General features: G+C 42.8%; 2 protein-coding genes and 1 pseudogene across 10 annotated transcripts; 2 read left to right on the plus strand and 1 right to left on the minus strand.

Annotated features, from left to right (window-relative positions):
• LOC113083583 (UPF0696 protein C11orf68 homolog) lies at nucleotides 1–1,876 on the minus strand. 6 transcript variants are annotated; one of them, XM_026254635.1, is made up of 2 exons: nucleotides 1,684–1,876; nucleotides 1–995 (listed from the first exon to the last, which is right to left on the minus strand). In XM_026254635.1, exons 1-2 carry the CDS (start codon nucleotides 1,817–1,819, stop codon nucleotides 256–258), a joined length of 876 nt encoding a protein of 291 aa, XP_026110420.1. In that variant the 5' UTR covers nucleotides 1,820–1,876; the 3' UTR covers nucleotides 1–255. The 6 variants fall into 6 exon arrangements, with proteins under 6 accessions (XP_026110420.1, XP_026110423.1, XP_026110421.1 ...); XM_026254638.1 differs by having other exon boundaries at nucleotides 1–985; nucleotides 1,684–1,813; XM_026254636.1 differs by having other exon boundaries at nucleotides 1,631–1,765.
• A 7,191-nt stretch (nucleotides 1,877–9,067) lies between these two features.
• LOC113083584 (dr1-associated corepressor-like) lies at nucleotides 9,068–14,322 on the plus strand. 4 transcript variants are annotated; one of them, XR_003283304.1, is made up of 8 exons: nucleotides 9,068–9,223; nucleotides 9,807–9,879; nucleotides 10,484–10,577; nucleotides 10,656–10,775; nucleotides 10,878–10,968; nucleotides 11,090–11,181; nucleotides 13,696–13,862; nucleotides 13,921–14,322. XR_003283304.1 is itself a non-coding variant. In XM_026254642.1 (7 exons), exons 1-7 carry the CDS (start codon nucleotides 9,182–9,184, stop codon nucleotides 13,799–13,801), a joined length of 618 nt encoding a protein of 205 aa, XP_026110427.1. In that variant the 5' UTR covers nucleotides 9,068–9,181; the 3' UTR covers nucleotides 13,802–14,322. The 4 variants fall into 4 exon arrangements, 2 of the variants coding, with proteins under 2 accessions (XP_026110427.1, XP_026110428.1); XR_003283305.1 differs by having other exon boundaries at nucleotides 10,878–10,948; nucleotides 13,696–14,322; XM_026254642.1 differs by having other exon boundaries at nucleotides 13,696–14,322.
• A 2,409-nt stretch (nucleotides 14,323–16,731) lies between these two features.
• LOC113083580 (mitogen-activated protein kinase kinase kinase 11-like) overlaps nucleotides 16,732–27,944 on the plus strand; it is a 25,960-nt pseudogene continuing 14,747 nt past the window's right edge.

Genomic DNA, 27,944 nt, shown 5'->3' on the forward strand with positions numbered 1-27,944 from the left:
CAGATTGAAATCTCCTGGATTTATTTGGCAAAATGAACAGATGAACAAAACCAACCTTGTTGAATATAAAAGATGTTTTAAAAGAATAACTCAAATATCTCAAGCCCTTCAACATTTTGGCTGTATGTACACACGTCGACATGCAGTTTCTCCGTCACTGACATCGCTAACTCAACAGAACGTTTCTTCAAGACAAAAGTGCAGTTCCAAACTAAAGTAAGACAGAGAGGTGTTCGGGCCGGGAGCGCAGCGGCTTCACGTCACCTCCTGGTTGGTGACCTTGTTGATGATGTGTGAGCGGCGAGGGACGCTCTCCAGGTCGAACATGCTCTCGTAGATGGTGGGGCAGATCTTCCAGCGGTTGTTGCGGTAGATGCCCAGGTACGTGTAGACGTCAGGTTTGTAGTACATGACACACTTGACACCAGCGGCGCGGATGACCGAGTCCAGACGCATCACCTGCTCCTCGTCTGTGAAGTTCTGGTTGTAGACGCAGATGACGTGCCTGGGGTCGGAGCGCGGGTCTCTGGGACTCACTTTGGCGGAGCCGATCTTGCCGTCGAGCACGGCTCTGGCGATGCTCTCCCAGGCGCGGTCCACCTTGAAGCCCGTGTCCAGGTGCATCAGCCACTTCCCGTAGAGCACGCTGTGATTGAGCGCCAGCTCTCTGATGGTGTGGAAGCTGATGCTGCGGCCGCTCTCCAGCAGTGTCTCCCAGCTGTCCTGCAGACCCTCCACATCTCCGCTGTCCTCCCAGTCCTGCGGCCCTCGCACACAGATCCAGCCCACCGGGCCCTCGGCCCCACAGCGGCTCACCTGCGACGGCCTGTTCGACTCCAGCCAGCTGCTGAACTCTGCTCGGGGCGTCTTACGGGCGTCAAACTTGATCCAGGGGTCCATGTCTGCAGCCATGGCCTCTGCGGCGTAGTCCTCGGCCGAGAGGGGCTCAGCGGGCCCCGGGGCCTCCTCCTCCGTCATACTGACGCTGAGAGCCACTGTTGGACACACAGAGACACGGCGTGCATCACTCACTGGGCATCTCCACACTTACACTTCTGTTATACTTTAGAAACTCTTAAATTAGACATGTCTCACATTGGCAAGGTTATGTCTCGTTATTACTCATTTAGACTGTTCTCTCAGTTTTGAGTCTGTATCAGAATACTGATCTGAATTCTTGGGTTGGCATCTCACGTGACACTCTTCCTCGAAATTGAGTTTACATTTTTGAAATATTTTCTCACTTTCAGTTTGTCTCAGAACTCTGTTTACTGAAGTTTGTCACATAGTTTTCACTTCTTCCTCACAGAAATGATGAGTTATTCTAGTTCGCGTCTCTGTTGAGATTATATTTCATGAACATTATCTTACTATTGTAAATCTATATCACATAGAGTTGTGATTGTTTTCTCCTCAGAATTGGGTTTATACTCTTGATTTCTGTTTTAGTTAGTAAATGTGACGGACTATTTCTCTCTCAGTTCTGGTGTTCTGATGAGCTGCGAGCAGACACTGAAGAAGTGTTTTCTTCGGCTCTCGCGGGATGTCACACTAAAGCGCACATCTCATCACAAACCCATTTAATATGCTCGCTCTCGTATTAAACATATCAAAAGTGTAAAAGTCTCACTCTGATGTGTGTTTTTCTAGCAAAACTCTGCTGAGTCACTGCGCGGCTATCACCCGCTTTCCGCCTCAACACTTCCGGTTTCCGCTTCGTCGTCTTCTTCTGGTTATTTCCATAGGGGTTATTTCCGAGCGGCAACCTCGCGCTCCCTCTCGTGAAGCCAATAAGGAAGTGACTAAAACTGCAATTCATCGACTGGCCGCTTGAGGCTGGCTGCAGAAGAGAGTCAGTCCCATAGACTCCCCATGTTAAAATGACCAACTTTTAACATGGGGTTTTTTTCATGCCTAATTTTGCCCTTCATGACAACTGTGAGGGGGGTGAATTTTTTTTTTTTTTTTTTTGTAACTTATCCGTTTAAATTATATTAAGCCTTAAAGTTCTGCATAATTAAGGGCGTGGCCACCTGAGTGACAGGTGGATCGCCGCTGCTGACAATCCCGTCGCACTAGGTGGGCGTGGCTTCAGCAATCAGCTCCCGCCTTTTTGCCCATTTTCGATTATCCGGGGGAGTCGCGCGGTGACGCGCTGCGAAGATGGCGATGGCCCGCTCTGCACACTTTAGGCTTCAAAACCCATAGACAGTAAAAGAAATGGACACAGCGACCCCATTGGAACTCAATTGAGACAAATGAAGCCCAGTTTTAGCGTTTTTTAGCACTTCCGTTTCTGACGCGCAGACTCAAATGAAGCTTGACGACGTCAGCAACCTGTCTGCCAGATGTAAATCTTCTAGTAGCTGTGTGTGCAAACTGCCATCGTTAATCTTGCAGAGACGGCGAGCTTGAGCGGGGAGTTCTTTGTCGCGAGTGAGCAGGAGTAAGTATTCTGATTAATTATTTTGTATAGTATTTTAAAATGTAACGCCAGTACGCCATATTAAGTTAATTGCCTGCGAGCTTCTCCTCCTGTCTGTACGGTAATGCGACAGAGAGCCGAGTGGTTATGACGCAATCGTTAGCTTATTTTTTACAAAAACTGTTTATACGGGGCCATAATGTAACATAGAAGGTAATGGAGCCCTTTATACATTGTCGTGTATCTTTAGAAATAAATAATGGACAAACAGAGTCTTTAAACGCCTCAGATGTAAAGTTATTCGCTGTCAAAGTGACGCCAAAATGAATGGGAGTCAATGGGTATGCTAACGCAAGTGAAGTTCTGCTAAAAGATGGCAGCCCCCACCCGACTTCAACTTCCGGTCGAGTTCCTTGCCCCTTGTCAAAACCGCTATTGAGGAGTCTATGGGTGACGTCACGGACACTACGTCCATATTTGTTTACAGTCTATGCTATGGGAGACGGCGAGATGGCGTCGAGGTAACATCACTCTGTTGTCGCTCTGCAATGTGAAGAAGCAAACCTCGTGTTTTTTGAATTATTAAAACAAACTGAGGGTTTTCAAATGCAATCCTAACACTTGACAAATTGGAGACTTTTTGAAGAAGATATTTATCTACGTGTTTCCTTATTTTTTCGGCTTTACAAACGGACTGTCACTTCTTCTACTCGACCAATTGCACTCAGTTGACCCTTATATTTTTTGAGAAATGGACAAAGAGGAAGATATTAGCAGCATTATGCACTCATACGCCAAGAAGACTCCGCAGCATGAAGAAGGTGAGATGGAAGTAACTTTGCCGGAGCAGGAGGGCTCGGACTCGACGCAACCGCTGCAAAATGCGCTGAAGCTGCGAGCCGCCAAAAGAAGTAAAACAGTTGATGATAATGAAGGTCAGTCTGTACCCAATTCTGTTCTGCTATTAGTAATGGAGAGGGTTGAAAAAATGCAAGAAGAGTCGCTGAGGAGGTTGCAGTCATTGGAGGCGACAGTTAAAGATAATACTTACTCCATAAAAAGTGTTACTGAAGCTATGGAATATATGGGGAAACAAATAAAAGAAGCAACAGACAAAGTTGAAACCCTAGAGAAAAAAGTTGGATACCTGGAGAAAGAAAACGGCGTGCTCCGTGACAGGTGCAATGAACTTGATAATTACAAGAGGAGATGGAATCTACGCGTCGCCGGGGTAAAGGAACAAGCGGGAGAAAATGTGAAAAAAATGATGGTGGACCTATTCAGCCAGGTCTCACCAGATATCGCAGACCAACTGGCCTTTTCCGTGGACATCGCTCACAGACTGGGACCCCGCTCGGGAGAGGCACGTTCCAACCGCCGTATCATTGTGCAGTTTCTATCGCGAACCCACAGGGACAAGATTTGGAAAGACGCCAGAACATCGACCATACTCAAGGAAAGAAAAATCTAAATCTTCGAAGACCTGACACAAGATGCCAAGGATGCCAGGAACAAATTGTGGCCGCTGGTGGAACAGGCGAGGAAGGAGGGGAAGAAAGCTGGTTTCAGAGGGCATTTCGCGCATATTGATGGTAAAAGGGTCACGGTGAATGATATGTGAGCCAGGCCTCTCAACTGCTCTATATGCCTTAGGCTTGCACATGTAAATCTGAACTAAGATATGAGCAGGTTTGTTTGGATAACATATTTTCAGTTGAAATGACTTTAAATTTTGTCTGCTCTACTTCTGGATGGATTATTAATCTCAGGATTAACATAAAAAAAAAAAAATCCTTCCTTCCAAGTTCTACAGTAAATATTAAACTACAGCCAAAATGTGATCCAAAAAATAATAATAAATAATAATAAAAAAATTATATAAAAGGATTTACAAAAAAGTATTTTCAAAGGGTTATCATATGTATTTACAAAGTCACCCAATGTATTTATTTTCTACTTTTGCTAGTGTGAATAATTCACATAGTACCTCTGTTGTAGAGCTGCTAGAACCTACTATGAGTCATATAAATGGTAGCAACTTCCTACTGATTGGATGACTTTAATATGCTTCCTCAGTAGATGGATATAAAACCGTTTTATTTTCAAATATAGACATGATCTCAATGCTGAATATCATCTTTTGTTAAGGACTACAGAAAAGGTGGGTAGAACAAAACATGTACAGATAAAAAGCACAAGATAAAAAATCAGTTCATTGTAAGCTTAATACGACTCTTATATAGCCTACATGGAGAGAAAATATCTTTAAAAGTTTTCTTCAAAGGACATAGCTTTATTTTTAGGGTAGATTTATCATATGTATACAGAATTTACATGCCCATTGTCTTTTGCTTGGGGTTTTTTTTTTTTTGTATTGCAGAGTTTACAACAACTTTCTAATTAATTGTTTAGAGAGAATCTTGTGTATTTTTTTTTTTCCTCAGCTTTCAGGTTATACCTGATATTATTTTATGTCTTTGTCTTTAATGTCTATTAATGCCAGGGGTCTTAAAAATAGTGTGAAACGCAAGGCTTTGTTTTTGTTTGCAAAGAAAAATAAGACAGATTTTTGCTTTTTTCAAGAATGTCACTCAACAGCCAATGACTGTAATTTTTGGAGGTCACAGTGGGGAGACAACATCTGGTTAGCACATGGATCGGAACACTCAGCTGGTGTAGGAATCTTTAGATACAATTTTAATGGGATTATTCAAAATACCGATTTAGATTCTTCAGGGCATTTTCTCATAATGGTAATTACTAAAAACAATCATACCATGATCATTATAAACATATATGGATACAACTCTTCTGTGGAGAATAACATGCTTCTTGATACCATAGAACATAAAATATCACATTGGTTGAACAAATACCCTTATGCCTCTTTAGTTGTGGGAGGGGATTTTAATATAGCGATGAATAATATATTAGACAGATGGCCACCAAGGAGGTCAGAGTCTCCTAACTCAGTGTTAAATTGTCTCATGGATAAATTTGACCTGGTTGATGTTTGGAGGGAACAGTTCCCAAATGACAGACAGTATACCTGGTCCAATAAGGACTGCTCAAGACAATCCAGAATTGACTACTGGTTAGTTTCCAGATGTTTAATGAGAAACAGCATTTCAGTCAATATTAGTAATACTCCCTTGACCGATCATAAAGCGATTTACCTCTCAATAGCTCCGTCCTCGAATCAGTACTCTGGCCCAAAAGCCTCATTTTGGAAACTTAATAGTTCCCTCCTTGAACATAATCAGGTCAAACAAAGAGTTGAAGAACTGATTGAAAACTTTTGGATTAAAGCAGACTCTCAGAAAGATTATGGGACAAATTGGGAGCTTCTAAAATATGAGTTGGGAAAGTTTCTCAGGAAGTTTGGAGGTGATTTGGCCAAGAAGAGACAAGCAGTGGAAGACGAGGTTATTGAGAAGCTAACATTTCTTTCTCAAAAAGAGTCTCTATGTAATGAGGAAAGATGTGAGTATACGAAATTACAAAATAAATTAGATGACATTTATAAATCGAAAGCTAAGGGAGCATATATAAGATCAAGGAAACAATGGATAGAAGAGGGCGAACAAAACTCGGCTTACTTCTTTAGACTTGAAAAAAGTAAAAATGTACTGGCAACTGTAGATCAAATTAAAGTGGAGGGAAAAATTATTGAAGATCAAAAAGAGTTAGCCATTCACTGCTATAACTTCTATAACAATTTATACACATCTAATTACTGTGAGGAAACAACTAAATCATTTATGACCTCTGTTAGCCATTGTAAAACTATATCCCCAGAAGACAGAGACTATTGTGATGATAGCATTGCCCAAGAGGAGGTGTTGAAGGCGATCAAAAATCTAAAAAACAACAAGAGCCCAGGGTGTGATGGTATAACTGCTGAATTATACAAAATGTTTGATAAATTACTTACCCCCTTTCTAGTAAAAGTTTTCTCAGAGAGCTTAGAGAAAGAAGCTCTTCCAACAACTATGACACAGGGTGTCATCACATTGATTCCAAAACCAGAAAAGGACAGAAACTGTCTAGAGAATTGGCGTCCTATCACTCTCTTGAATAACGATTACAAAATTTTTGCACTAGTTTTCGCTAATAGACTTAAAGAAGTATTAGACACTATTATAGATGAATAACAATCTGGGTTCATGAGGAAACGACATATTGCAAACAACATTAGATTAGTGCTAGATTTATTAGATTATAATTATCTTATCAATGACAACAGCTTCATTCTGTTCCTTGATTTTTATAAGGCGTTTGACTCGCTTGAACATGGTTTTATCCTGCAAGCACTAAAAAAATGTGGATTCGGAGAAGTATTTTGCAGAACTGTCAGGACCCTGTATACAAATGGTAGTAGTGCAATACAATTGAAATTTGGTACTTCCCCTAGATTCAAAGTGTCACGTGGAATAAAACAAGGGTGCCCAATCTCTCCCTACTTGTTTTTGATCGCCTCTCAACTCTTAGCTCTACATGTCTCTAACAGTGCCTTGGAAGGGATAACATTGGCTGAGAGAAGTATCATCCATAGTCAGCTGGCTGATGACACCACCATCTTCCTGAGAAATGCCTCTCAGATTCCCCTTGCGATAGAGTTGATCAGAGGATTTTCACAAGCTTCAGGTCTCAAATTAAACTTAAAAAAATGTGAACTATTGGCAGTTAAAGATTGTGATGTTTCAAATATATATGACATTCCTGTGAAGGATCAGGTAACATACTTGGGAACAATAATTACTAAAGACCAAAATATAAGAAGTCCCTTAAATTTTAGCCCTATCATTGAAAAAACAAAAAAAAAGTTAAACTCTTGGCTACAAAGAGATTTATCCTTGAGAGGAAGAGTGTTACTGACAAAAGCGGAGGGAATTTCCAGACTTGCTTATTTGGCGGCCTCATTAGATGTTGATTGTGGGGTATCGAAAAGAATTGATGATATGTTGCTTAATTTCGTGTGGAAAAACAAAACTCATTATGTCAAAAAGTCTGTAATAATGAACACAAATCAGTGTGGGGGCTTAAATTTTTTGGACTTTACAACTTTAAGCAATACCTTCAAAATCAACTGGCTCAGACAATTTATTAACAACCCAACATCACTTTGGAACTTTATTCCAAACTATATTTTCTCTAAAATTGGTGGCTTAAAATTTCTGTTATTATGCAATTATAATATTAGCAAAATCCCAATCAAACTGTCCAGTTTTCATAAACACATGCTTTTGGCTTGGTCTCTCTTATTTAAACATAACTTCTCACCTCATCGATATTACATTTGGAACAATAAGGACATTCTCTACAAAAACAAATCTTTATTTTTTGAAAATTGGTACAGGAATAATATTATACTTGTTGGCCAACTCTATGACACAAATGGCAGATTGTACAGTTATTCAGATTTTTTGCAGAAATTTCAAATTCCTGTTTCGGTTAAGGAGTATGCAATTGTCTTTGATGCAATTCCTTCTGGTATCAGAATGCTGCTGGGAGGCATTAATTTCCCATGGCCACTGACTCACAATATTGATTTATCTGATACTGCTGTGGGGAGTTTACGCTTTTCTGTGGTGCACCAGATGAAAAATAAAACTATTAGGAATTTATACCAAAAAGACATTGTTACTATACCTTATATAATCCCATATTGGAACAGGTTAATAGAGAATGTCCCTTGGAAAAATGTTTGGTCTTTACCTTTCAAATATATGCTTACTAATAAAGTGAGAGAAGTTACGTTTAAATTAATTCACAGATTCTACCCAGCAAAGTGTGTGCTGAAGCGGTATAAACCAGATATTGAATCTAAATGCTCTTTCTGTAAAAGGTCAGATGAGGATATTTATCATTTATTTTGGAAATGTTCATACACAGAAAAATTCTGGTCAGATGTCCTTGAATTTATCCAAACCTTTTTCATTATGGATTTTTCATTTTGCTTTAAAGATGTTTTCTTTGGTGTGGTTGACCTTGAGACGGACAAGGAAGGAAAGTATTTCATTATTAATCTTTTATTTCTACTCGCTAAATACCACATCCATAAATGTAAGTTCAGGGGCTCTAAACCATTCTTTCTTGTGTTTGAGAGTGAAATCGATGAATACTTGGACTCCATAAGATATTCAAAGAACTGTAAAGCTATAAAGACTGTGCAGATATACTCAAAACTTGTGACACCACGTGACTGAATGAAATTGTAAATCATAACTGTTAATGATGCTATGAATTGGACTGCTTGTTAATTAGCCTTGCTGGACTTTGCAGACCCCATTGGATATGTTTAATTTATGTATGTACTTTATTTATTTGTGTATAATTTATTTATGTGTATGATTTGTATGTTTTGTTTGTTGTTTGTAACTGCTAATGCTATCAATAATAATAATAATAAAAAAAAAAAAAAAAAAAAAAAAAAATACAGTCTATGCTATGGTTATTTCCCGTCGGCTCATTCCCGCGATGGTGTGTGACGCGCTGATGTTTAATGAAGACAACAACAACAAAGATAATAAAAATGATATTTAATATATACCGATTCTGAATACGTGTTTGTTTTAAGTAACTTAGTCTCGGGATGTAACTTTATTGAAACACCCGGAAGCAGAAAGGAGCCCCGTAAAGCAGCGAGAACGCGCGCAGCAGAAAGCGCGCACACACTGCGCCGTAAAATGTCGATAAGTGTCGCAGCGACGGCTCCGCGGGAGACAGCGGCTTCATCCTCCAGATCCGCGCGGGATGCCGAGCAAGAAGAAGAAATACAACGCCAGGTTTCCCCCGGTGAGACTCAAACACTCTCTCTCTCTCACACACACACGGGCTCAGAGGCACACACACTACATGAGCGCGTTAACTGCGCGAGAGAAGTTAGGAGAGAAACGGTCGGCTAGCGGCTAAGAGTTAGCTTGCTAGTCGATCAGCGGGTTTAATCGGGTTTAATTTCAGACAGGCCGTCAGTTTGTGCCGTGAGGGAGTGTATTCGATCACATTTACTCAAAACTAATGTTTTACTGAGAGGATGTGCTCATCGGAGGGTTAGTACGATTGCTAGCTAACCTCTTTTTCTGTGTGTGTGTGTTGATCTAATGTGAAGTGTTTTACAGATGTTCAGACTCTTGAGTGTGAACGTGCCTGTAGTACGAGATCTGATCCGATTTGTTCAGCTGTTGTTGATGACGTGTAGTCAGACATGTGCTTGTGTTGACATCTCTCACTTCTCTCTCTCTCACACACACACACACACACACACACACACACACACACACACACACACACACACCACGCCTGACTGACTCTGGATTCTCTCTCAGAGATGAAGCTGATCACTGTCACTCACTCAAGGGTGTTTGTGTTTGCTTCGCAGGCCAGGATTAAGAAGATCATGCAGACAGATGAAGAAATCGGGAAAGTGGCCGCAGCAGTTCCTGTCATCATCTGTATCCTTCGGCTCTCACAGCAGAAAATCATGATTGTGTGCAGTAGACCTCGACGCCACAAGCACATCCAGATCTTTTGATTCCATAACATTGTCTTCTGTAGTTTTAAGTGCTTTATATAATGCAGCTCCAATTTAAGGAATAGTTCACCCAAAATCATAAATGTGCTCAACCTCAGTTCATCTGAGATCAGGATGAGTTTGTTTCTTCATCAGGTTTGTAGAAATGTAGCACTGCATCAGTGTCTCATCAGTGGATGCTCTGCAGTGAATGGGTGCCGTCAGAATGAGAGTCTGATAAAAACATCCCAATAATCCACAGCACTCCAGTCCATCAGTGAACATCTGGAGAAGACAAAAGATGAAACACGTCCAGCATTAAGATGATTTTAACTCAAACACATAGAGTCTATAATCCATAATAACACTTCCTCCAGTGAAAAAGTGCATCTGCTGTTGTCTCTCACAGATTAGTTTAGATCTGTTCAAACATTGGTTGATCTGTGCAGATTTCTCTCCTGATTCGGACCAGAACACCTAAGAGCGTCTGTCAAGCGTGTGTTTCAGTTTCGTTATGTCTGCTCTTTCCTTGACTGTGGTCTGAGCTCGTGCTCTGGAGCTCTTCCTGGAGTCTCTGCTGACCAAAGCGTGTCACGTCACACAGTCACGCAACGCCAAGACCATGACCACCTCACACCTGTGAGTCTCAGCCGGCACATGTGTCGTTCCAGCCGCTCTCGGGCCCAGTGCTTCATGTGTGTGTGTGTGTGTGCGCAGGAAGCAGTGCATCGAGCTGGAGCAGCAGTTTGACTTCCTGAAGGATCTGGTGGCGGCGGTTCCTGACATGCAGGGCGAGGGAGAGGAGAACCACACGGAGGGAGAGAAGATCCCACGCAGGTCAGAGCACAGTCTGAAACACGTTTGTGTGTGTGTGTGTGTGTTTATAGCTGAAGTAAGTGTGTGTGTGTGTGTGTGTGTGTGTGTGTGTGTGTGTTTCAGAGGTCGCAAGCCCGGCTCAGGACGTAAGAACGGCAGAGCTGGAGCCAAAGGCAAAGACAAGAAACTCTCAGGCACTGAATCGGAGCAAGAGGTAAAGGGGGCTGTGTGACACTGTGTCCCACGATGCAATGCTCTCTTTACCTTGACTCATTTCCTGGAATATAAGTCATGTTTTTAACATGCTGTAATTTAGCATGTTTTATTTTGTTTAGGAGGATTCAGAGGAGAGTGAGACAGACGGAGAGGAGGATGAGGATTCGTCTCAAACCAGCACAAACACACAGCCTGCAGTGTTCTTCCACAGGTACAGCTCAGACCACCACACACCACCCCAGACCAAAACAAACCTCCACAGACCACCACAGAACACCAAAAACCACCACAGACCACCACACACAACAGACTATTCCAAACCATCACAAACACCATAGAACACCACAAACCACCACAGACCACACCAGACCACATCAGACCAGCGTCTCAGGGTTTAACTGCATGTCCTGTGCTCTGGTTGAGTTTCATCCTGTCAGAACTTTGTATCAGAGCACTCTATAAAAACTGTCCATGCATTTGAGTTGAATCTAAACTAATAAACTTAATGGGTCTCATTCATGAAACACGAGCAGAACGAATTTTTGTGTAAATCGCGTGTAAAGTGGTTTTGGTGTAAATTGTCGGATTCATTAAAACGTTCGTATTTTCCAAATGTTAGTTGGTACGAAAGAAATCTACACCTGCTCCCAGTCACGCGTAAATAGTGCGTTTAACATCTGAACGTTTTGCTCATTAATACGGCTGCATTTTAATTCACCTTAATCGGGTACATATTTACACAGCATTTTGAAAAAATATATATATATATATTAATTACATACGGTTTTTCTTTGAACTTTTATTATGAGAGCCAGTAATAGGATCTGTAATATGCTGCCAAACTTCCTTTTTTAGGACCTGATACGCCACTAGTACGCTTGAAAATAAAATAAAACTGATAATAAAACTTCAATTTCTGCAGCTGAGAAATGTTTCTTTTTCATTCGCTTTTGAGAAGACATGTTGAAATCCTTCGTTTGGTGTCATAATATGATGCTCATATATAGTTGTCAGTCGGATTTAATGGGCGGGATTTATGGTAATTGAGAGTGAGCGTGCACGCGCATCCCATTTACGACTGATTGGAATTCATTAACACACACACACATTACACTATCACATCTGACGTTTACGAAGTTTTTGTGAATCAGGAGAAGAGTTTTCGGGAAGTTCTTTTTACGTGCAAATCACTCAGATATTTACTCGTATATTTACAAATGTTTCATGAATGAGACCCAATGAGATCATATTTGTCCATCATACAGAATTGAAACAGCTCAGATCTGTGCACTTTAAAAAAGAAGAAAGGCCGTAGTTTCTTATCTTCTAGCAGTGGGTGATAGATCAGTGTTTTTCTGAAAGCATTAGTGTTAGGGATCGTCTCTGTGAGGAGTCTCAGCTCTGAGCAGCAGGTGGCGCTGTGTGCTTCAGAAACAGCTGTACTCCACTCACTTCCTGTTCCTCACATCACTTCAGCCTGATCTGTTTAACCCTTACATGACTCCACACCTGCTCTTCTTCATGAGCTCCAGTGTGAGGGTGAACACTAGAGCGCCACCTGCTGCTACACTGAGCTCAGACTCCATCATTCAGAACATCTGATCCATGTACCTTCCTGTTTCAGCTTATTACAGAATCATTTTCAGTCTTGATAAATCACTGCACTTAGACAGTTTAAATATGAACATGGTTATTTTAGCATCACTGAGGTACTATTGTAGTTTATATACTGTTCTGTGTGTTAATGGTCTCTCTCTCTGTGTGTGTGTGTGTGTGTCTCTCTCCCTGTGTGTGTGTGTGTCTCTCTCTCTCTCTCTCTGTGTGTGTGTGTGTGTGTGTGTGTGTCTCTCTCCGTGTGTGTTTGTGTGTGTGTGTGTGTGTCTCTTTCTCTGTGTGTGGGTGTGTGTTTCTCTCCCTGTGTGTGTGTGTGTGTGTCTGTGTCTGTCTCTCTCCCTGTGTGTGTGTGTGTGTGTGTCTCTCTCCCTGTGTGTGTGTGTGTCTGTCTCTCTCCCTGTGTGTGTGTGTGTGTGTGTGTGTGTCTCTCTCTCTCTCTCTCTCTCTCTCTCCGTGTGTGTGTCTCTCTCCCTGTGTGTGTGTGTGTGTGTGTGTGTGTGTCTGTGTCTCTCTCCCTGTGTGTGTGTGTGTGTCTCTCTCTCTCTGTGTGTGTGTGTGTGTGTGTGTGTGTGTGTCTCTCTCTCCGTGTGTGTGTGTGTGTGTCTCTCTCTGTGTGTGGGTGTGTGTCTCTCTCCCTCTGTGTGTGTGTGTGTGTGTGTGTGTGTGTGTGTGTCTCTCCCTGTGTGTGTGTGTGTCTCTCTCTCTCTCTCTCTCTCTCTCTCTGTGTGTGTGTGTGTGTGTGTGTGTGTCTCTCTCTGTGTGTGTGTGTGTGTGTCTCTCTCTGTGTGTGTGTGTGTGTGTGTGTGTGTGTGTGTGTCTCTCTCTCTCTCTGTGTGTGTGTGTGTGTGTGTGTGTCTCTCTCTCCCTGTGTGTGTGTGTGTGTGTGTCTGTGTCTCTCTCCCTGTGTGTGTGTGTGTCTCTCTCTCTCTCTCTCTGTGTGTGTGTGTGTGTGTCTCTCTCTCCGTGTGTGTGTGTGTGTGTCTCTCTCTCCGTGTGTGTGTGTCTCTCTCCCTGTGTGTGTGTGTGTGTGTGTCTCTCTCTCTGTGTGTGTGTGTCTCTCTCTCTGTGTGTGTGTGTGTGTGTGTGTGTGTGTGTGTGTGTGTGTGTGCAGGGAGGCGGCGCTGCAGTGTGTTCCCGTGAGCTCCCAGCAGGTGGCGCTGCTGCCGGCCGTCCCACACAAGAACGAGGAGGAGGACGAGGAGGACTACGACTCATAGCTGCTCTCTTCTCTTCTCTTCTCTTCTCTTCTCTTCTCTTCTCTTCTCTTCTCTTCTCTTCTCTTCTCTTCTCTTCTCTTCTCTTCTCTCCTCTCCTCTCCTCTCCTCTTCTCTTCTCTTCTCTTCTCTCTGTGGAGCGAGGCACAGACGAGCACCTCAGCACCCCTAGCTCCTCGTCTAGATGTGTTTTAAGTTGTTTTAATCTTATTTTATGGTGCAGGAGCAGCTGAGGTGTTTGTGGAGAAGCGAGAGTCCTTCAGTTCTCCTGTGGCTCGTGTTTCTGATGTTTTAAGCTAGTTTTATGATAACAGCTCGTCTGTCGTCTGGCAGTGCTGTCGTGCAGGTTTGAACTCTTCCCCGGACGAGGCACGCGTGTATCGATGGTTTCCTCTTAGTTTTATGTTCTGGACTCTTTTATTGTTTGCTGTGAAGCTGGAGAGAGTCTCGTGACTTCTCTCGTCTGTTCACTTTTAACATGCTCTTGATTTTGTATGAGTGAAATAAACTTGAGGTTTCAGTAATGTGCTCTTTCATTGTGTGTCCTGGCTAATAATATAAACGAACACTAGATCCAATCACATCTCAGTGCTGGGTAACATCTGCTGACGGCGCTCCGAAGAAAATATCAGCTGAGATATTAACACTTAGCAGGTGCTGTTAGCTGAAGCACATTAGATAATCATCGTGTTCAAGAGACGGTTTAGATCATTTACCATTAACTAATGTGTGTGTGTGTGTGTGTGTGTGTGAGTGATCCTACAGATGAGGGACTCTCTAAATCAGGAAACGAGTCTGATCTACGGTAATCTTTTCTTTAACTGTGTCAGTTGCTGTAGACGTAAGACGTCTCCACCTGTGACGAGACACTTCTGTTGTGTTGAAATGTTCACAGAATTAGAAACAGCTGTTTTCCTCCGGTGTGTGTGTGTGTGTGAATGTTCAGGTGTTTCTCCTCCACAGGAGCACCTTCATCTGTGGAACACAAAACACTGACTCATTTATTCCTCCGTCTTTTACTCGTGGTGCTGGGTGTGAGGATTGTGGTAGAGATGGAGGAACCCATCAGAGATCAGACGAACGGAAAGCTTTCACTGGACAGAATGAGACTCGTGTGAAGTGTGCACCAGACAGCACTCGTCTCAGTAAGAGCTACTAGTGCACTGACAAAACACACAACACAGCCTCTCTTCCACTGATTTAGGCCAGGAAATGACCAGAAAACACACTGCTTTAGCGGGGCATGTTGTCACACTATCGGAGATGAGCTTGAAAATGAGAAGAATTTGAAAAGTAAATAATGTGTTTTAAATGTATTAAACTATTTAATGGCTTTTCATAAGGATTTTAACAATAAATAAAAAATAAACCTCAAGAAGGCTTAGCTCATTTTATATATATATATATATATCCTGTAAAATCGTGAAAATCGGCATGTAAATGCAAATTTTAACGTAGTCATTTCATATAGCAAGTAATTTCGAGAGTTTAAAGGCATTCATCTTTTCCGTTGCTTTAAGGATTAAACTATATGAGATAAGCTTGAAAATGAGAAGAATTTGTAAAGTAAATAATGTGTTTTAAATGTATTAAACTATTTAATGACTTTTCATTAGGATTTTAACAATAATAAAATAAAAATAAACCCCAAGAAGGCTTAGCTCATTATATATAAATATATCCTATAAAATAGTGAAAATCAGCATGTTAATGCAAAATCTAACGTAGTCATTAACATAGCAAGTAATTTGGAGACTGTAAAGGCATTAGTCTTTTCAGTTGCTTTAAGGATTTAAATATTCATATAATCTTTAAATGTATTAATGAAACTTACAGATATGAAACGATATATGTATTTAATAAATTTAAATGTATTTAGGCAATTTTTTTCTATTTTTTGAATTGCATAAAAATCATATTCGCTATTAGTTCATTAATAATAATAATAACACCATAACACAAAGACCGATCATTATTTACAGTATTATTTATTTACCTTTTTTGTAGACAAATATAATTTGTCTGATTTTATTTACAAAACCAAAACATTTGATTATTAGTGATGAATGCAAAGATAAGGTGAGTGTGTCATCATCTTCTCCAAGTATAAAGGGATTTTCTCAGTAAATGATGGAATCCGTGCATCACACACACACACACACACACACACACTCGCGCGCAGCGGCCAGGAGAGGGAGGAGGAGAGTCGACAGTCATCTGATTCTTTTCCTGTCCCACCCTCTACCGGACAGACGGAAAGAGTTCACGGTAAACGGGCTCGACACACCGCCTTCGGGAGCGTTTCTGATCCGAGCGAATGAAGACGATCGACGCGCAGCGGAAGAAAAGACGCGACGCCATTAAAGCAGCGAGACGCGATCAGCTGAGCGTCTCTTCCTGACACAGACGCCGAGAAACAAAGTTCCAGAAGCTGAGCAGAAGTTCAGAAACCGCCGAAAGGAGCCCCGCGATGCTCGGTCCGGACGGAGAAACCTGACGACGCGACGCAGGCGAGCGCGAGAGAGCGTTTCTGAGCGCGTTTGGCCGAGACTTGAATTGGCTTTTCCTGCTATTCTTCTTCTGAGCGCTTCCTGCTCGGGCAAAACCACAGAGAAGCAGCAGCTAAAAATACTGAGCTCTCAATGGAGCGCTGAACTGAGTCCTGCTCAACTCTCCTGGACTGATGCGTCTCCGCTTCCACCAGACACTTGGAGCTTTAGAAGGACTTTGAGATCTCGCTAAGTCATGCTTTCGTCTCTTTGAACCCGTGTGACGTTTGTGACTGGTGTTTTCAGAGTATGCTGGAAGAAACGCTCTTGAAGTGACCACCCGTCACCGATCTGGACCTTGGAGCGTCCATTTACTCTACATGAGGATTGATGTCTGATGGAGACACGTCCACCGATGATTCGGACGTACAGAGATCTGGGGAGAGAGGGGTCGTGACGTACCCACCTGAACTTCAACAACACACTTCATCTGATTTCAACCCAAGCGCCTTGTAAACTCTCCATGGAGCCGCTGAAGAACATATTCTCCCGCGGCCCGGTGTCCGCCTGGAAGAGTCTGGATCAGACTCAGAAGGGTAACTTCACCAACCCGGTTTGGACCGCTTTGTTCGACTATGAGGCTTCGGGGAAGACGAACTCACGCTGCGTAAAGGAGACCTGGTGGAGGTCCTGTCTCTGGATTCGGAGATATCCGGAGACGAAGGATGGTGGGCGGGAAAGGTCAACAACAAGGTGGGAATCTTCCCCTCCAACTATGTCTCCTTCAAGCCCAGTGGATACGGTGAGCTGCAGGGCTCGGGTCTGGGACCGGCCGTGGTGAGCGAGCTGGAGCCGGACACGGTGGACTTCAGCGAGCTGAGTCTGGAGGAGGTCATCGGGGTCGGCGGCTTCGGGAAGGTCTACCGAGGGACCTGGAAGGGCGAGTTGGTGGCCGTAAAAGCGGCCCGTCAGGATCCAGACGAGGACATCAGTGTCACAGCACAGAACGTCCAGAACGAAGCCAGGCTCTTCGCCATGCTCAAGCACCCCAACATCATCGCACTCATCGGTGTGTGCCTGCAGGAGCCCAACCTGTGTCTGGTCATGGAGTACGCGTCCGGTGGCCCGCTGAGCCGCGCTCTGGCCGGACGGAGGATCCCACCACATGTGCTGGTCAACTGGGCAGTGCAGATCGCCCGAGGGATGCAGTACCTGCACAACGAGGCCATCGTCCCCGTCATCCACCGAGACCTCAAGTCCAACAACAGTGAGTTCACATCCTTATATTCTAGACATGCTAATGTGTTTGCCTTTCATGACTCTGTGTCCAGCACACATTTACATTTATGCAAAGGCTACTTAAGCTGAATTCAAGCTGTACGTTTGATCAGTTCATGCATTGGCTGGGAATCGACTCCACAGCCTCTGCCATACTCCACCTTAAGAGTGCCACACGTTTAGAGCAGAAAATCATCATAAAGGACCCATTTCTTTTATATTTACATTGATGCTGACTCTTTTTTTCCAAAGCAACCTTCATCTACACATTTGGCCAGTTCATGCATTTCCTGGGAATCGAACACATCAGCATTTCTATTGCCAGTCTAATTTTTTGAGTGCCACAAAATGTAGACTGGCTTATTTAGACCATTTATTTTATATATTTACATGAATGCATTTGGCAGATGTTTTTTTTCCAAAGCAACTTGCATTGCATTCAAGCTCAATTTTTGATCAGTTCATGCATTGGCTGGGAATGGAGCCCATGACCATCTCATTGACCTACAGGAGTGCTCCAGTTTCCTTTCCAGTTTAGAGTCCATCTCTGATTTCCCGTCCAGTATGGTCCTTTCAGCTGCTGCTGGAGTTGTTTTGGTTTGGGATTATTATCAGGCCCACATGGGGTCTCGCCCGCAGGACTCTGGGAACAGCTCTGCAGGTTTCCGGCCTTCATTTACAGAGACCTGTTGCATGTGTGTCTGCTTTGGTATTGTGTCTCGCTCGATTGTGCTTTCAGCTCCGCTGTAGTAAATTTAGCTCTACTTAAATCAATTCTATTAATGTTCTGCCTGGGCCTGTGCAGTATGTATTGGGGTTATTTGTTTGTGCTCCAGGACTCTGAGTGAATCGCCTGTTTCGGAGAAGAGGATATTCCCATGGCATGTATCACACAGTTGTGAAGGGAATGTTGTTGGCCTGGATATGACACACACACAATTTGCCAAGTTGCGAAACTCGATAAGAAGACCACACACGGGTCAAAGATCATATTAGGACGCAGACATGTAGTACTGAGCTAGACTTTGTTTATATCACTCATTATATTGTACCATGTTGATTTCTTGTGTATAACAGGTGTTTATTTTTCTGCATTCGCAGAGACTTTGATCACAACTCAATCAGAGTATTGAGTCAGGACTATTCATATTTATCTCATAAGCACTAAGTAAATGGAGATATGCAGTGCTTTTCAAAAGCGAGTATTTGTAGTCTTCCTTCCTCAGTTTTCCTCTCTTTTTTTCCCACTCTCTCACACCTTTACCCCAGTGTCTGTTTGGTTATTGTCCACCCACGTATGTCCCATGATCCTTCACTTCCCTCTCGAGTCAGGAGAGAGTGCGTCCGGGGCTGGAAACCACCTCTGTTGCGTAAAACAAACTTTTTAAAGCCGGCTCACAACACACTGCAGCTAAGGCAGCACAATCCAGCGGCTGTAGCTGCGATCTTATCTCTCTCTCTCTCTCTCTGTTGTTTTTTAATTCTTTCCGAGCTCTTTGTCCCAGACCTGCCTGTACTTGTCTCTCGAGCTCTGTCGTTCCAGATCGCAGCATCCTGTGTTTTTCTTTCTTGTTTCGTCTGCCCCCCCCCCCAGCCTAACTTCATTTTTCGCTTCCTACTCGTTTTCTAAAGACAGCCTCGCTCTGTTCCTGTGCTGAGCTCGATGGCAGAGGATTATGGGCCGGCGTTCAGGGCTCGAATCTCACCACCAAGAGTTCTCCTAAATAGCAGTAAAAGTTTCCGCTAAGAGTTTCCTCTTAAAACTTATTCCCAAAGCTGCTGAGACACACTTTTATTGAGGAGTAGAGAGAAGTCTTAAGATAAGAGTAAGGGGGCGGGGCTGACCTTGTTGCTATGGATGATGTCAGCATGCTAATTAACTATGCACACAGTGATTGGCTGGTTGTCTCTGTCAGAGATTTATTCATGGAAATATTTTAGAGTAAAGGCTTGAAAATCAAAATGCTGCCTTTCTTTTGTAATAAGTATTAATGTTAATTTCTTTCATCTGTAGTTTAGTGTGAAGCGTCTGTGATGAAGGGTCTCTTCTGCGTTGAATCAGTTTTATTCTGTCATCTTTGTTTGATTTGGTCAGATGGGATGTTATGGTTCAGTGAAGCATGTATTCTGGTTCTGATATGAATGAATCAAGTAGTTGTTGTATGTTTATAGTATGTTCTAGAAAGAGTTTCCAAAAACGAATCGATGTATCAAAAATCCGGGCATCAGTAGCGAGGCTGGATTCTCGCTCCGCTCATCCGGCTGATTTAGTTGAATCCTGATTCCACCCACAGTGAAATCATCCTGCTCAAAATCAGCTGAGAGTCCAGCATCACACAGAGTCTGAGAGGATGTGTGTGACCCATCGCTGTGGTGTTTGTCCTGGGAGGAGCTTTCGTGTCCTTCATTCAGACTTGTGTCTCCAGTCCAAAGTCCCAGCGTCTGGTGTTTTCCAGGTGAGCTCAAGGACTGAATATCCCTCCACAGGAACTACAGAGGAGTCAAGACAAGTCACTTCTATTTGTAGACCTGGTGGTTTCCACAAAGCAGCTTCACAGAATCTCACAGTGTTCATGTTTATAATATCTGTGTCTATATTGCTCATAGTTGTATTTAGCTGATTAGAGTGGAAACCTAATATAGTTACACTTATGTTATGAGCAGTCAAGCAGTTGAGATTAGCTGTGTGGCATACACCGCTTTATTTTCACAGGTACAGATGTATAGACTTGATCTTTCGAGCTGTGATAGTAGAGTTGTATTCTGTAGAGATATGAAGACTCGTGCCGTTGGGATTGTGTCCCGACTGAGTATTTGGAGATGAGTGTCAGGTCTCATGTGATCGCTGTCGTTCTCTCATCATCTGTCGCTCTCCTGCATGAAGAAAGGGACTCCAGTGAATCTGGAGGAGTTTGTGAGGAGACTAAAACATGAGTCAGGTCGGATCATTTCATACTGTAATGCATGATACTGCTAGATTAAGCGTCATGTGTTGTGTTGACATTCATTCCTCCATTTGTTTTTGCATGTTTTCAGTTATTTGTCAGTTAAGTGATTTTAAGATTTTTATGTTTTTTTAGCTAAATATTTGTTATAAATATGGCCTGCTCCTTCATTATGTAGCTTTTATTTCTGATGCGTTGAGCTGGTCTGGGCTGCAAAATGAAGGCTTTCGTGGTCAAACCTGTAAAGTGTGGTTCTCTTCCCTGTTATCTTGTGTTTGCAGTCATGATCATGATGATGTGTGTGATTCCTGCTGGTCAGCTGTCCGCCGCTTCTCTTTTATATGTAAGTGCTATAACAAGTCTTAGTTAGTTTAAACAGTACACGTAGCAAGGGCTTTTAAATAAAATAATAAATAAAAAGAAAACAGATAGAATAGAAAAAGAATACAACACGCTAGTGTTAGCGGTCTTTTTTTTATAATTGTATAGTAAAAAAAATACAAATATATAATACAAAAAGATTAGAAAGGTAGTTCGAGAATTAGAATAGTGAGTTTTAAAGTTAGAGAGTCAAATAAAGATGGAAGAGATGTGTTTAAGCCGATTCTTGAAGATGGCTAAGGACTCGGATTGAGTTGGGGAGGTCATTCCAGCAGGAGGAACATTTAATTTAAAAGTCCGTAAAAGTGACTTTGTGCTTCTTTGGGATGGCACAATCAAGCGACGTTCACTTGCAGAACACAAGCATCTAGAGGCACATAAGTCTGAAGTAACGAATTTAGGTAAATGGGTGCAGAAACAGTGGTAGTTTTGTAGGCAAACATTAATGCCTTGAATTTTATACGAGCAGCTAATGGAAGCCAGTGCAAATTGATAAACAGAGGTGTGACGTATTCTTTTTGGCTCATTAAAAATTAATCTTGCTACTGCGTTCTGAATTAATTGTAAAGGTTTGATAGAATTGGCTGGAAGACCTGCCAAGAGAGCATTGCAATAGTCCAGCCTGGACAGAACAAGAGCTTGAACAAGGAGTTGTGCAGCATGTTCCCAAAGAAAGGCTTGATCTTCTTGATGTTGAATAAAGCAAATCTGCAGGATCGGACAGTTTTAGCAATGTGGTCTGAGAAAGTCAGCTGATCATCAATCATAACTCCAAGGCTTCTAGCTGTTTTTGAAGGAGTTATGGTTGATGTGCCTAACTTGATGGTGAAATTGGGATGGAACGATGGGTTTGCTGGAATCACAAGCAGTTCTGTCTTGGCAAGGTTGAGTTGAAGGTGATGGTCCATCATCCAGGAAGCAATGTCTGTTAGACAAGCTGAGATGTGAATGGCTACCGTCGGATCATCAGGATTTAATGAGAGGTAGAGTTGAGTGTCATCAGCATAGCAGTGGTATGAAAAGCCATGTTTCTGAATGACAGAACCTAATGATGCCATGTAGACAGAGAAGAGAAGTGGTCCAAGAACTGAGCCCTGAGGCACCCCAGTAGTTAGATGTTGCGACTGTTGCAACTTGGTAGTTTTTGCACATGCATATTTAAGTGTGATTTATGACACTCTGGTTTCGTCTTTTCAGAAGTTTAGTTAGCCTGTTACTATAACATTTTAGTCTGAATTGCATTATTTGGCTTTGATTTTAGCCAAATCGTCTATCCCTGTTATTTAGGCAGCACCTGACGGTGATTGATTGAAACGGTCTCCTATAAGAGTCTGTAGTTTAAACGCAGTCAGACTGAGAACCTCATTGTCTGCAGACCTGAGGAGGAAGCTCTCTGACGTCAGCTGTGTTTTCTGTGCTGCTGCTCAGTGCAGGACTCTGCTGTTCTGAGGTGTTTCTGTGTGACTCGCGCTTAAAACTGGATCACAGTATTAAAGAGAAACTGTGAGGATTTGATCTGTTTGTCCACTTCTGCCTTAGAGTTGACTTTGAGGTGGGATGAGTATGACTGAAAGAAGCCTGTGGAGTGGTGGATATCAGACACAGTTGGACTGAGTCTCTTTAAAACACCGAGCAGAGCAGAGAGACTTGATGTGAGAGCTAACCCAGAAATGATCATTCTGGCATCAAATATAAGACTTCCTTTCTTCTATGAAACAGCAGGAGTCCCAAGAGCTGAGACTCCAAAGATGACCACAAAAGTGTCTGACCGCTTTACTGCATTAGCAATATATTAACTAAAGGCAAAAAATGGTAACAAAACCATAAAGTTATTTGGAAGTGAAGGTAAAATAATATAATTTTTTTACTATTTTTCAGTCAACCAAACAGTTTGCAGTAGCCTTACATACAGTGGAAGTCAATGGCTACCGTCAGCTGTTTAGATCCCAACATTCTTCATAACATCTTCTTTGTGTTCAGCAGAAGAAAGAAACTCATGCAGGCTTGGAACAACATGAGGGTGAGGAAATGATCTTTTAGTGTCCGGGTTCACTCACTCGTTTTCATTTGCTGTATTTAAACCTTTTACTTGTTCTCTTTCATGATATAATAATGTTTTGAATCGGAGCTCAGCTGAATGTTGAAATGTACAGCATCTAACACTCGTGTTTGCTGTGTGTGTGTGTGGGTTGGTGGGTGTGTGTGTGTGTGTGATAAGGACGAGCAGCTCATGGCCTTGCCGACTCTTTATTTTGGAAAGGCCACATCCGGAGATTGAGCAGCAGATTTGGGGAGGAGGCAGGTACGATCTTGGCACGGGATTCCCCTTTTTCCACCCTCAGAAATATTTCCCAGCATGCCCTGGGAGTTCAGCTTTTTCCCAAAGACAGCGGCGCTCTGGAATGAGCATGTCAAGGGGGCAGAGTATTCCAGAAACACACACACACAGTGACCCAAATCATTTGAGTAGTGGCAGAAACTTTAGATTGAAGGGAGGACTGGAGTGTGTCATGTAAATAAACAAAATGTGCTGTTTGCCTCAAATACCTCTGCGTCATACCTGGATCTTCTGTCTGAATATTTAGATCTGTGTATTGATGAGGCAGTTCCAGTGTTATTCTAGTCTCATTGAGATGCTTTTATAGCGTTAATTAATATTTTTGAATTCAGTTTTTTTTCTGTTTTCATTTTTAGTTTAAAGGTTTTGTTTTTTGTTGTGTATTTTCAATTTTTTTAAGTATATTTTTTAATATTAAGTTAAAATAAAGAAATATTATAAATGTATTGGTAACTATCTGAGAAAAAAATCTCTCTATCTCTATCTCTCTCTCTCTCTCTCTCTCTCTCCTATACCAAGTTTATAATTTTTTTAATGATTTTAGTTTTAGTTCACATGAGTAACCCTGGACACAACTATAGAGTTGTTCTTTTGTGATGCATGCTGGAAGGTATTAAATGAGCTGCAGGTATTCCAGAGGGTTTGACAGGGTCAGAGGTCAGCTATAGCTCCTGATACTGGTTAAAGAGTGGCACACAGGAGTTTATTAGTGACTGATTTCAGAGAACCCTTTAATGAACCTGCTCTGTGTGTGTGTGTGTGTGTGTGTGTGTGTGAGAGAGAGAGATATAGAGGCTTTCACTTGGAAAGAGTTTTCAGATGTTAGAGAAATGTATTGCTAAAATATTATGAGTGTTGGGTGGTTGCCAGGTCATTGCTATGTAGTTTAGGTGGTTAACAAGGTGTTGCTATGTGGTTGCTGGGTTGTTGCGCATTGCTATGTGTTGTTGCCAGGGAGTTGCTATGTTGTTTGGGTGGTTGATATGGTGATGTTGTGTTGTGTTGTATGTGTAGTTGCAGGGTTGTTGCCGTATGGTGTGGATGGCTAATAGGGTGTTGCTAAGTGGTTTGGTTGGTTGCTGGGGTTTCTGACTGTCTGAAGTCTGAGAGAGATTGCCAGGCTCTGTCGGTCGTGGGCTGGATTCTACTGCACTGGGGGTTTTCCCTCAGAAGAACGAGTCTTTGTCTCAGTATGATGTACAGAGTCTGTCTGGCAACCTCAGCACACACACACACACACACACACACACTCAGACACAGACGGCTGAGAGAAGGTTAGCGGTTGATTCGCTGGAGATTGAGGGAAATCATGATCGTTGGAGACGCCGCTGAGGTGCATTCTGGGAGCTGCGTGAACAAAGCCGCCTCTCAGACGGTAAACATCAAAACAAACACGCCGGTCGCCGTGGTTACCATCTGCCGGTGTGGTGAAGACGGTCAGATTCCTGAGGACGGTCCAGTGTAATGACAGAGTGATCACTGGAGCACGAGCGAGAGCTGGTCAGCTAGAGACACGTCCACAGATCAGGAGCTCACCGCAGCGGATCATTTATACTCACACTGATGGGAGTCCTGTTACAACACTGTACCATTCAGTGCAGGACACACACGTGGTCCATTCACAACAGATTCACCTGCGTGTGATTTGTGACTTTCTTTCTTTATAATCATGATGATTTTTTAAAAAAGTATTACCATATTCATTTATTAAAATTTTTTGTTTTAAAAATAATTTATTAGTATTGATTTTTGTAGCATGTAATGATAAATGAACTGTATTTATAATAGACATTTATTTGAACTGGTGTCTTGTCTTGAGTTCCTCATGTGATGCTTGTTGAGTTCCTCATGGATGCCGCCCAGTGAGTGATCTTCTTCTGTCTAGATGGACTTTCAGCAGGTTTTGGATCAGTCTCTGGTGTATAAGAGCGTCAGACGATGTAGATCTGAGATCAGAGGAGTCCAGCAGCGGTGGATGAATAACGCTGGAGCTGGAGATGAACTTTACATGCCCTGATACTGCAACACAGGAAGTGCAGAGAGCAAGACTCACAGACGTGCTGATTTTACAGAATCATTTCTGTGTGGCTGGTAAAAGGACGGAAATCTCAGTATGAACGCTTGTCTTTGCATTGTGCGTCTGATTTATGAGCCTTTCCTGTGAGCACGTTTACACTAGGTGTGCTTAACAACCTGACATCACATTAACACGTCAGATATCAGAAGAAACTCATAATCTGATATTCTCACTTTTCCTTTTGTTATTGTCTGCGTGTGTTTGGCAGATCCATTCAGTCAGTTCCTGCCCATGATGACTTTGGCTCTTCTCTTTGAGCTTTCTTATTGTAATTATCAATTGCTTTTCTTTCTCATTTGTAAGTTGCTTCGGATAAAAGCATCTGCTGAATAAAGAAAAGTCCTCCTCATGCTGAAGTGTTTCCACCAGAAGCTCTGACGATGGTGAAATCTGAGTTGTGCCTGTAATGGTTTATGAAAGACTCCTGAGTGAAGCGTATTCTTGAATCTCTCCTGTGTGCCAGCAGGCTCTTGCTGCTTTTTAGAAGCGCACCGATTTCATTTGTGTCACTTCCTGTAGGGGGACGTCGCTGTTTGAGCAGCTCGCCGGAAACCAGCCTTACCGCCACAAAGGAGTGTGTGTGTGTGTGTGTGTGTGTGTGTGTGTGTGTGTGTGTGGGTATGGTCACTGGTAGAGTTGGATTGAAGGCTTGAGCGGCAGTTTCACTTCTACATGTTCTGCAATTTTGTTCCACATTTTCTTCATCACCCAGAACGCGTGTGTGTGTGTGTGTGTGTGAGAGAGAGTGTGTGTTTGTCCAGGCACAAAGCTCTCTCTCTTCTGCAGCTTTTTGCAACAGCTTTGACGTCACACACACACACACAGTCTTCCTGCTGAGAGAGAGACAGACTTGTTCATCTCTTGTTCTTGCAATAGTTGTGTTTAGACAAGAATGTTCTTCTTTTGTATTTACAATATCTTATATATGATCAACTTTACATATATAGATGATAAAGTACATGGACAGAAGCATTGGGACACAGCTCTTAATGACTGAATTCAGGTGTTTCAGTCAGACTCATTGACACGGCTGTATGCAGTCTGCATTTACAAACATCTGTGAAAAAACATGTTGTTCTGAAGAGCTCGGTGAACTCAAGCGTGGTGCTGCGATAAGATGCCACCTTTACAATAAGACCGTTTGTGAAACTTCATCCCAGCTAGAGATTGCACAATCTTTATGTGAGTGGTATTGTTGGAGAGTGGAAGTGTTTTGGAACAGCAGAAACTCAACCAAGAAGCAGAAAGTCACAGAGCGGCTCACTGAATGCTGGTGTGTATGGAGAGAAAAAGTCTGTTTTTTCAGGGATGTACTCAGACCCTTACTCCCAGTGAAGAGAAATCTTAATTCAGCACCATTTGACCATTTCTATGAGCTCTGCTTCAAAACAACAGAGCAGTTCACACCATGAGTGCTCACAGTAATGATCTTTCACAGTTAAACCCTAGAGCCAAACATGCTTCATTCAAGCTTTGCTTCTCTATAAAGGCACTAAAGCATGATAAAGAGCTGCAGATGATGCGGTTATTTTAAAAACAGAAGCAGAAATACAGTGAGCAGCAGAACTGATGGAGACTTCAGCTCAGACACGGCAGAAAACAGCAATGCTGCAAATATAGTTATTTTTGCCTGTTATGCATAACTGTGACCGCTCAAAACAGGTTTGTGACGAGACATTTTTTCCATCTACATTTAGCATTATTGATCAGAGTGTTAAGAGCATTTTAAAAATAAACCTAGAATTGTTAAAATTGGGAAAATGAATTTGTGGATGATGTTGTCGTGTTGGCATCCTCAGACCAGGACCTTCAGTGTGCATTGGGACGGTTTGCAGCCGAGTGTGAATCGGCTGAGATGAGAATCAGCACCTCCAAGTCCGAGGCCATGGTTCTCAGTCGGAAAAGGGTGGATTGCCCACTTCAGGTTGGTGGAGAGTTCCTGCCTCAAGTGGAGGAGTTCAGGTATCTTGGGGTCTTGTTCACGAGTGAGGGAAGGATGGAACGTGAGATTGACAGACGGATCAGTGCAGCTTCTGCAGTAATGCGGTCGCTGTACCGGTCTGTCGTGGTGAAGAAGGAGCTGAGCTGTAAGGCAAAGCTCTCGATTTACCGGTCAATCTACGTTCCTACTCTCACCTATGGTCATGAGCTGTGGGTCATGACCGAAAGGACAAGATCCCGGATACAGGCGGCCGAAATGAGCTTTCTCCGTCGGGTGGCTGGGCGCTCCCTTAGAGATAGGGTGAGAAGCTCGGTCACTCGGGAGGAGCTCAGAGTAGAGTCGTTGCTCCTCCACATCGAGAGGAGCCAGCTGAGGTGGCTCGGGCATCTATTTCGGATGCCTCCTGGACGCCTTCCCAGGGAGGTGTTCCAGGCACGTCTCACCGGGAGGAGGCCCCGGGGAAGACCTAGGACACGCTGGAGGGACTATGTCTCCCGGCTGGCCTGGGAACGCCTCGGGGTCCCCCCGGAAGAGCTGGAAGAAGTGGCTAGGGAGAGGGAAGTCTGGGCGTCTCTGCTTAGACTGTTGCCCCCGCGACCCGGCCCCGGATAAGCGGAAGATGATGGATGGATGGATGGAATTTGTGGATGACAAGGGAAGACAACATTAACTTAAAAATTACTAGTTTGTTTTCTG

Source organism: Carassius auratus, unplaced genomic scaffold (genome assembly GCF_003368295.1).
Source record: "Carassius auratus strain Wakin unplaced genomic scaffold, ASM336829v1 scaf_tig00038947, whole genome shotgun sequence".
Classification (NCBI taxonomy): Eukaryota; Metazoa; Chordata; class Actinopteri; order Cypriniformes; family Cyprinidae; genus Carassius; species Carassius auratus.